This window comes from Varroa destructor, unplaced genomic scaffold (assembly GCF_002443255.2).
Source record: "Varroa destructor unplaced genomic scaffold, Vdes_3.0 BEIS01000001.1, whole genome shotgun sequence".
In the NCBI taxonomy this organism is placed as follows: domain Eukaryota; kingdom Metazoa; phylum Arthropoda; class Arachnida; order Mesostigmata; family Varroidae; genus Varroa; species Varroa destructor.
This window is the reverse complement of record NW_019211454.1, coordinates 35,425,823-35,434,750: the sequence shown is the minus strand read 5'-3', so window position 1 is coordinate 35,434,750 and position 8,928 is coordinate 35,425,823. Positions and strand designations below refer to the sequence as shown.

Genomic DNA, 8,928 nt, shown 5'->3' with positions numbered 1-8,928 from the left:
TACGGAATCGTCACCGCCTATCGGCCTGCTAATGCGTTGAAGATGCCGTAGCCGTCTGCAAAGTGATTTTTCTACCTTACATCTTGAAGATTAACGCGTAGTCATCGATTTCCAGCGGGATATGAACGACTACGAAACACGAATAGCTAAACCGCAGTGATATAACGTTAACATTTGCTTCAAGTAGCAGCTGATTTAGATCGCGACTTCGGCTCTCGCCGACTGCAAACGACTGCTTCGTCGTTACGTAACATCAATACGCCGTCATCATGGGTAGTAGCAGCAGCAGCAGCAGCAGCAACAACATTATCGACAATAACGCGACAGGGACCAAGAGCTCAACCCGAATGGAGGCGAAACAAGGGACCAGCGACTCAGATAACAGGCGAAATAATGAACTGACGGAGCAGGAGGCTATGTAAGAAGTGAGGTGGCGACAATGAAGAGCTGTCGTCTGCTTTGTACCGCCTCGAAAAGTGATCTGTTGCATACGACCAACTGGTGAAATGAAGAAAGACTTACGCTGCTGCGACAATTAACCCCTGTCCCAAAGCCCCACTAGTCATATATAGCTGGCTGGGACTATCGACTTAAGAGAAATCAAACCAAAACATATGGCACAGGTGGCGTGCTGTTGCTACGTTTACCTTATTTCTTCCATTTGTTCAAAGAGTTGACTTAGCTTGTGTCGATTGTGCTGGTTTGTCGACGATGGCTAGACAAGGAACAGCCGAGAAATGGCGAAGGGGCAATAGCATGAGCATATTCAACCATAAACAACAGGACGAGCAGGTACCGATCTGGCCGTTTGCCGTTATTATGTAGCCTATCGCGGCGCTTTTACATTTAACGGGTATTGTGTGAAGCGCACATATGTGAAGGGATGAAAGTCCTGTTACAGCGTATAATGAATTCGTTGTTATGGCTGATAATACGTGTACGGTAGGCGTGAACTGTCAAACGACGACAATGGTACCGCGGCGAAATACTCCCATAATCCATAAAAACCGTAATAGCTATGGACCCATAATATTAGCAGTATGATTGTCATTATGACGTCTTGCACAAACGCGTACGTGTTTTGCGCTAGTTGGGCTAATTCATCAGATGACCAATGACCTGAATGATAAAGGGTGTATATAGAAATAAGTAAGTGAAGTGTATATTAGTGTGGAAGTCATTATCTATACGTAATGCCTTGGAAACAATCTGTAGACAAACTTTAATAAAACAATCAGTTTATCCTTGAAATACGGTTGGTTACAGAGTATGAGTTTCTAGTGCAAATCATTGAATCAGTATAATTACCTCTCGAGGGGATCGCGCTCTATCTCTGCACTGACCGTCTTCACCGGCGAAATAGTTAGGACGTGACGAGGCATTTTACGATTGCTTCGTTGTTCTCTAAAGTTTCTTGCGAAGAGAATCAATCGATCAATCAGACAAACAGAAAGACTGATAGATCGATTATTTATCACTCGTTGACAGTTTTCCGTCCAGAGGAAGAAATAAGATCCTTAAGAAGAAGATTACCATCGGCTAGCCTGGTGAATGATAGCGCGCACTTACGAACGCAAAAACCGCAGAAGAAATTGGGTAGCTGCATCTGCACACGATCCACTCAAAGCGCAGTCACTAGTTAAGGGTTGCCTACACAAAAAAGCTCGGTTCGTTCAAGCGATGAAGTTCACGAGAGACAGAGAAAGAAAGAGAAAGAGAGAACAGCAGTAATAATCGAATAGCGACTGTCGTCGTGGTCGGTCCTGCCGGTCCCGATAGTGTGCTCTAGGAGTCAGCAGTCCAGTTCTATCTATTGAAGCTGCTACGAGCAATTGTCGTAGTGATGGTGTTAATGTTACTGCTGTTATCGGCAAGAACTTTTGCCGTCGTTCTTCCCGTTAAGACTCTTCCTGCTTCAGCATTGAGCGTGAGGAGTCGCTGCAACACCTGAGAGACTTAGATCTCTCCGCGCTCGGGAGTAAAGGAGAGGGCTATTGCGCATCCTCGTAGATCGGTAGTCGATTACAATGGCAACGATTTGGTTTTTGTTGTTGCCGCCGCCGCCGCCGCCGCCGCCGCTGCTGCTACCGGCACCGCCCACTACATGACGGTAGCCACTGGCATCGCTGCCGCCGTTCGCGGACGAGACAAATCTATTCCGTCAGTCTCGGATCTTCACATTCGGATCGGCAGTTCAACCAGCTACCACAAGCGAAGTCTCTGAACACGTGTCTTTATTATTGTTTATCTACACGAATTTCATAATTTTACACCTAGACGCGCACTTCTGCAATACACATAAGCCACATAAATGATGAACGACGTGTGTGATCCCGTTGTTTGAATCATGATAAACTAGACGTACTGCAAGGCATCGACTTCACTGGACGTTGCACTCAAACGTTCGATAAACAAAGGGGCGAGCCGTGTAACGAAACTGAGGCATGGCATTGCTCCCTGAAACCTGATGTCGAACTTCAGACACGTGTTAACTACAGCGTATTCTTGCGTTAGCAGTTCTTAGCAGCTAATAATTATCTGCTTCTGTATTGGGCGCAGGCAGCGTAATCTGTTGCAGCTCTTGAGCGTGGAACAGCGAAGCACCAGGGGGAGCCTTCGGCAGCGCGCCGTCTGTTACACACTGAAGAGAGTGAAGGCCGACGCAAACTGGCGAGGGGCACCTCGCTCTTGCAACAAGCACTTCACTTTTAGCTAGCTAGAAAGAAGCAAGGACACAATGCTTTCAGCTAGAGCACTTGGCTTCTGCGTCAGCCAGGTTAAGGACGCTTCTCGCGCCAGTGGCAGTTCTGTAATCATTACGCTTGCTATAAAGCTGCTAGAGCGTAGATGGTTTCAGAAAAAGCTGAAGAGTTGGATCACTGAAAAAATTATAGTTGGCGATACCATTTTGATTCTACAGAAAGACAGCCAGCGTTCGGTATGACACGCTTTCATGGTATTATGATGATTCGATCTGAAGACAGCACATGGATTTGTAACCAGCTATCGCTGTCAGGTACTTTGGTTACTGTTATTAAGTTCACTGACTTATAAATAATGGCAGAAGCTGCACGTGCATATATTGATATATCCAGGTGTCCGGGCACGCTAAAGCGAAATGCCACTACATCGTACCATTTTCAGCACACGTTACGTCCGATCGCAAGCAATTGCCGGCGATTGACTGCTACGGCTAGTAAAGTATGAAAGTTGTACACCTGGATTGACTGGTCGAGGTCTAATATTCTAGTTACATAGTAATACATAGGCTTTCGGACACGTAAAAACGTCATTGTGCAATTGCAAAATAACCCCGGACGAATTTTGCATAATTTACGCTGTTTGACAGTAAGCAGGAGCATATCAATCTGCAATAAATTCGGAAGTCCAGCTACAAGCGACAAGTGAATGCTGGTTATCGGCGTTAGACAAAGTGCTCCTGGGATATCATGTTATCCTTAGTAACGTCTACTGGTGTAATGTCAGCTCTTATTGCAGTCGCAGTAGAGGAAAGGACTTCTGTTTTACTGTTACTTGAGGACTTGCCAACGATCATTCACAACATTGTAATAGAAACGTACAGGTTGTCTCTACGAGTGTCCGATAGGTCGTGGAAAATGTAGGATACGCCGTTCAGTCAAGAGGGCTAACGGGAGAGTGGAAGATATCGGAGGTCGAATAGTCTATGCAAACGTCTCGTGGTCACAGGTCTGTCAATACACTAGGTTCACCGAAGCGTATCGTAGATGCCGTTTTTTTTTTGTGATAAAAAACGCGGCCATTAATTATGTAAGAAGAGAGTGGTATTGGTAAGGTAAATTAAAGGTTCGATGCTCTTTCATTGAAAACTGGCAACCAGACGGTCTCGTATTGGCGTTAACTGTCGACATGCGATCGCGTACCAGAGGAGACGCGAGATGACGTATATCGAGATCGCTATCTGCGAAAAGTACTAGCGAATTAGGACGGCTTATACGATCAATGCTGCGGCCTAAAGCTCCATTGGATTTGGAGACACGATGAAATATCACATTGCAGGCAGTGCAGCGCCTTAAACCCAAACAACCCCCCGCGATATGGCTGAACCTCCAACAACTGCATCGTCCATCTTCTACTATAAAGATGGCCAGATTTATTCATTTATCTAAACATTCAATAAGCAAAAGGCAGGTGTAAATTGGCTAGCTGGAAACGTTCTCATTCGATATTGGCTGTTTTTTCCCATTTTATCGTTGGACCGTGTGAGCCACAGAAAATGAACTCCGCCAAGGCTTGCGCAGATGTTGACCATCATAGGTAAGTAGAAGGAAATATTGTATATAAACACGAATCCATCCAGTGAGGACTGTCGAGCGAAGCATAGATGAGTTTACAGCATCGAACCGTTTTCTATTCGCTTGCGTGGTAGCGTACCTATTGTGGAAACATGATTATCCAGGGTATCATACAAGCGTACGCGTGCGTACAACTAAAAATTGTCATATTAAGTCAAGATTTGTCGCGTCGTGATTTTTTTCTGTCTTGCGACGATCGTAATTCGCAACAGCTGCATTGCGTTTTGGTTTCGATAACGCCTTTCGAGACTTTGCCAGTTGACAGTATCGCTCCGCTATCAGCGCAGGGAATCGGAAGCGCCCACAAAAAGTGGGTCCTGTGTGTAATGTAGCCATCAGGCAGCCAACCAGCTGTGTTTCTCATTCTATTTCTACGTGAACGTTGGCGGATTTATAGGTTTACTGGAGTCACACATAATAGTATAAAGACAAATTGGTGCTCGCTAAACCGTTCATGGTAGTCAGCGTTTACCATCTTGAACAGCAAGAAAATATCGTTTGTTACCGGCCGAAAACTGTCGACAAAAGTCAGTTTTTCACTGTCATCGAGTTATGCCGCGAGTTATCAGGTGACCTCGGTCTTTTGGCTTTAGGTTGAATGGAGGCGAAAGGGAAGAAGATGAACTCAGTTTGCTTCACGGTGATCTTTTTGGAATCAGCTACTACTGGTACTATCATTGCAACTACTGCCGCACAATCTTTCGATTTCTCTCCGCGAATCAGCTCGTACCAGCATGTGACATCGTGGCTTGTTCGATGCAGACGGGGGCGTACTTAAGCAGACGGGAGCATCTTATATATATCATTATGGCTCTGCGCTCTACGCGCTAGTCAACGCAAAGCTGATGGGCGATGAAGGTGGCAGCCCGCGTCTCAATCTCCCGGGACTATTTCCCCTGTAAGTCACTCTATGTAGTGGTTATAAAGAACGATGTGAGTGTAGGGCAGTTAAAACAACGTAAGCACGAAATTCGCGCTGTCGTCTTTTGTCGATGGTCGCTATCATTCTCGGAAAGACTCGTCTGCGTTCAATTTCGAAACTGCGGCCGGCGTTTAACGTCCGCGCCGTCCATAACAGCGGTACCAGCAATAGCAGCAGATAGATCAGCTGCGTATAATAGTTAGACTGCGGTTGTCCCATATCTCGTGCCCGTTCGATCGCATGGTTTTGTGCATGCGCGCGATATATCTATGTCCGAGTCCAGTCGATTAGTAGCCTTTTCAAAAGCAATTGAATGTTGTCGGTCTATATGTCTGTGAGCGCAATGCGATGAGCGTCGAGTAGCGTACGGCAGGACACATGCAGGGTGGAACGGTGACAAGCGATGATGGTATTCGTGCAAGCCGAACAACTAATGTCGACAGCATCTCGACGCAGCTGAGTCCGACACCATCACTGGCCATTTTGGCCCGTCTGTGTTCCAGTACTGACCGCCTGCCTGCATGTGTTCCCATTGAAAAGGGGACATACCAACCTCTTTGAAACGCTTGACGTTACATACGCACACATACATACTCTTACATACAGAGTACAGAACGCAGATACAAATCTGACAGACATCACGATCAATCTCTGGCAATAATGATACGTTCACAATATAAATCTAGAATGGAAGTCCTCTTAGAGACATAGAGTAGAATTTTTCACTCCAATATCATCGTCATCATCCGGAACTTCAATGGGGCGGTACTGACGACAGCGACCTCTTCAACGACGTCTCCAACATCAACGATAATGAATGCAATTGAAGAAATGCGTATACTACAATAGAGCAATCATCTCATTATGTGGTCTCGGCGCACGGTAGTTGAGAGCGCTTCCCCTGTTCTAAGCGTATGGTTCATAGAAGACGACTGTATGTATTGGCCTCTTCATGTCACGAAACTTTCCATGCTCCAAAATCATACAGACAATTTTATTAGTAGGCTTTTTCTTGTGTATATATAGGGTGAATGCAGTGACCGGACGCCGTGGTCAAAAATCATCTATGATCCGATCATTTAAAATCAAAATGGACTCGTTTGCAATGGCAAACTAATAATATGTTCACTTCGTCCATATGATCAGAGGATCCACGAATAGGAACGTGCGTAAATCAGCACTCGTAAACATTCCGGTGATTGAACACAATCATCCATAATGTGGGTATCGTGCTAATTGCACTCCAACTAGGACTGTTAAGGGGTGCGTGTCATGTGGTGACTGCACCTCTTACGACAATCACGTTTCTGTTGTTTCCGCAAGAATTATAAAATTATCTTCACAATGAGGCTGACAACCATCGCCAATGCCATAGCCTGGTCCAACGTAGAGAGACCTTGCCCTTCCATGACAAAACGTAGCAATACTCAGACATGTGTGTCAGAACGTAGAAATAGGACGTACACAAAAACGGCCATCCTTCAGATTTAATTCGGTGTCCCAACCCACCAAACTACCAGTATGTAGAAGTCAACAATGGGCGGAATACCCAGATGTCACCCGACAGCTGCTTGACGATCACGAGCGGGAATTCAAATTAGCTGGTAAGGCTCAATGCTAATCTTTTTCAGCTCGATAACAATAGTCCGTACGTGGCTGACGTGGAACTGATCAATGGGTCGGTTTAAATTACTTGCGTTTATTTGACATATACGTTACGTCAATCTTATGTAAGTCTTTGTTACGGTCTGTAAGTCAGATCGAAGTTAATTACAGACAACTGGTGAGACCAAGAAAATACAGGCCGATACCGGAAATAGACGTTCGAACAAGGTCAATAGCATAGAATCATTTGTCAGATCTAAAAGTTGCGTTTGATAAAATGGCGAAAAGTGCTTTTAAACGCTGCATTCTGGTTAATGCTAATTTAAAATCGTGGAGACAATGCCGCTGGTGGTAAGAGTGGATTTGGTTGCATCTGGGTCTGTTTTTTTTTTTGTAATTCTGTTTGCTTGCCTTAGTGACATGGTTAGGTAAAGTATCGGAGCTAGAATGTAGAATACACCTGACATTATCCTTAGATAGATACATCCTAATCAAGATGTCTGCCCTTACAAGAGTTACACCACTGTAAGTTGGTTTAGATTGATGCAGAATACGAACTTTTGACTTGACACGAGGCAACTGTCCCAAACAATCGTATAAGTTCGCATCACTTAATATCGAAGTTTCGTCCTCTCAACTTGAGTTAAGCCGATATGATGATGGATAGGGAAGTGGTCTCGTGTGCTATTAAAATAGCCCAATTACCACATTTGGCGTTGATTTATCGAGCGATAGCCCGCGTAATTTCGGGATTACGGTTCATAACAACCGTTTGATACAGTCCTTCTATTAGAAAAGCTAGCACGTATGTATTGTCCTATTTTTAAAATTGGATATCGCCGAAACGTCACACTAACGGTTTCGTTAGAAATATTATTAAAGAGTTCGAAGCTTCAGTAAGGGAGCATGACAGCTCGTACAAGGAAGCACCGACGTGCTGATGATAAATCTTCGCACAGAGGCAAATATACTTCGAACTTTGGTAGACTCAACTTTACGTGCGATGAACCTTCGTGATCTCTGCGTACAATCTCCGAGGGGTGTCTATTTTATATCGGTACCCAATTGCGGTCGGTTGTTTTGCCTGCTAGGGAATTTGTCACTATTGGCAACGTAGCTGAAGTATCGCCTGCATCATTTGCTGATGCTTCATGGTAATTACTGGAAAACAGCCAGACACTGTGGGCTCAAATCAATTGAAACGGATTCGAGGAAGAGCAATTCTCGTATGACGCTACCTGTTGTAGTTAACTCAGACTCACGGGTATATATAGTACGTGTTTGAATCACAGACAGACGAATCGAATGTAAGTATTTCATGTGTGCAATAACGCTTGATAAAATAAACAATACACTAAATACAAAACTATATACTTCATTCGGCTCGCCCGAATTTGATTTTGTCGTTATTTAAACGCAATATATCATAGAATCCTTATCTACTGAAATGAGACAAACAAAATCTACGCCACCCGTACATCATCCCCATTTCATCAGCTGGCGTGCTGGAACTCGACTGCGCCGTGAGCAGCACTGCATATCTTTTATCAGCTGCGTCTAATTGTGAAGAAACGGGAACGAGCACAATGAATTAAAAAAAAAAAAAAAAAGGTAAAGAGTAAGCACTTGGCGGCGGAAGCTAAAAGATGAAAAAATGCTAATGAATTTAAGAGTTCAAATGGTTTAGCCAATGGCCTGGACAGACGGGAAATCGACGGAGTATGGCTGCTATCTCACTGGCGCACCGAGAACGAGGGGTCAAACGTCATTTCATTTCTGGAGGTATGACGTCCACCACTTGGCCCTATATAAGTAGCTGGCAAAAAACGAACGAGTGGACTTCGATCAGAGTCCTTGTCCTCAATGGACGCTACGTGATAACTCTTGGCTGAGATAACAGCAGATGAAGCAAAGCACGACTGGAAGCGACTGGACAGCAGAGCAATGTTGGCGCGCTCTTGTCGCGGCTGCAGATCGTACCTGTACAGATTATTTATAATAAATAAGAACGACGTACTGCGAATAGGAAACAGCGAAACAGAATCACTTTTACTTTATTGTATATAT

The 8,928-nt window shown here is 44.6% G+C and overlaps 1 protein-coding gene across 5 annotated transcripts in view; it reads right to left on the bottom strand.

Annotated features, from left to right (window-relative positions):
* Positions 1–8,928, bottom strand: part of LOC111247712 (scavenger receptor class B member 1-like) — a 37,124-nt gene that overhangs the window by 14,037 nt on the left and 14,159 nt on the right. Inside the window, exon 1 of one of the 5 annotated variants that reach the window (XM_022798979.2) lies at positions 1,309–2,582. The exons of the other annotated variants lie outside the window; for them this stretch is intronic. Within the exon in view, the coding sequence (XP_022654714.1) occupies positions 1,309–1,382 (74 nt within the window). The 5' untranslated portion in view covers positions 1,383–2,582. Of the gene's footprint in view, positions 1–1,308; positions 2,583–8,928 lie in introns of those variants that run through there. 5 annotated transcript variants of the gene reach the window in all.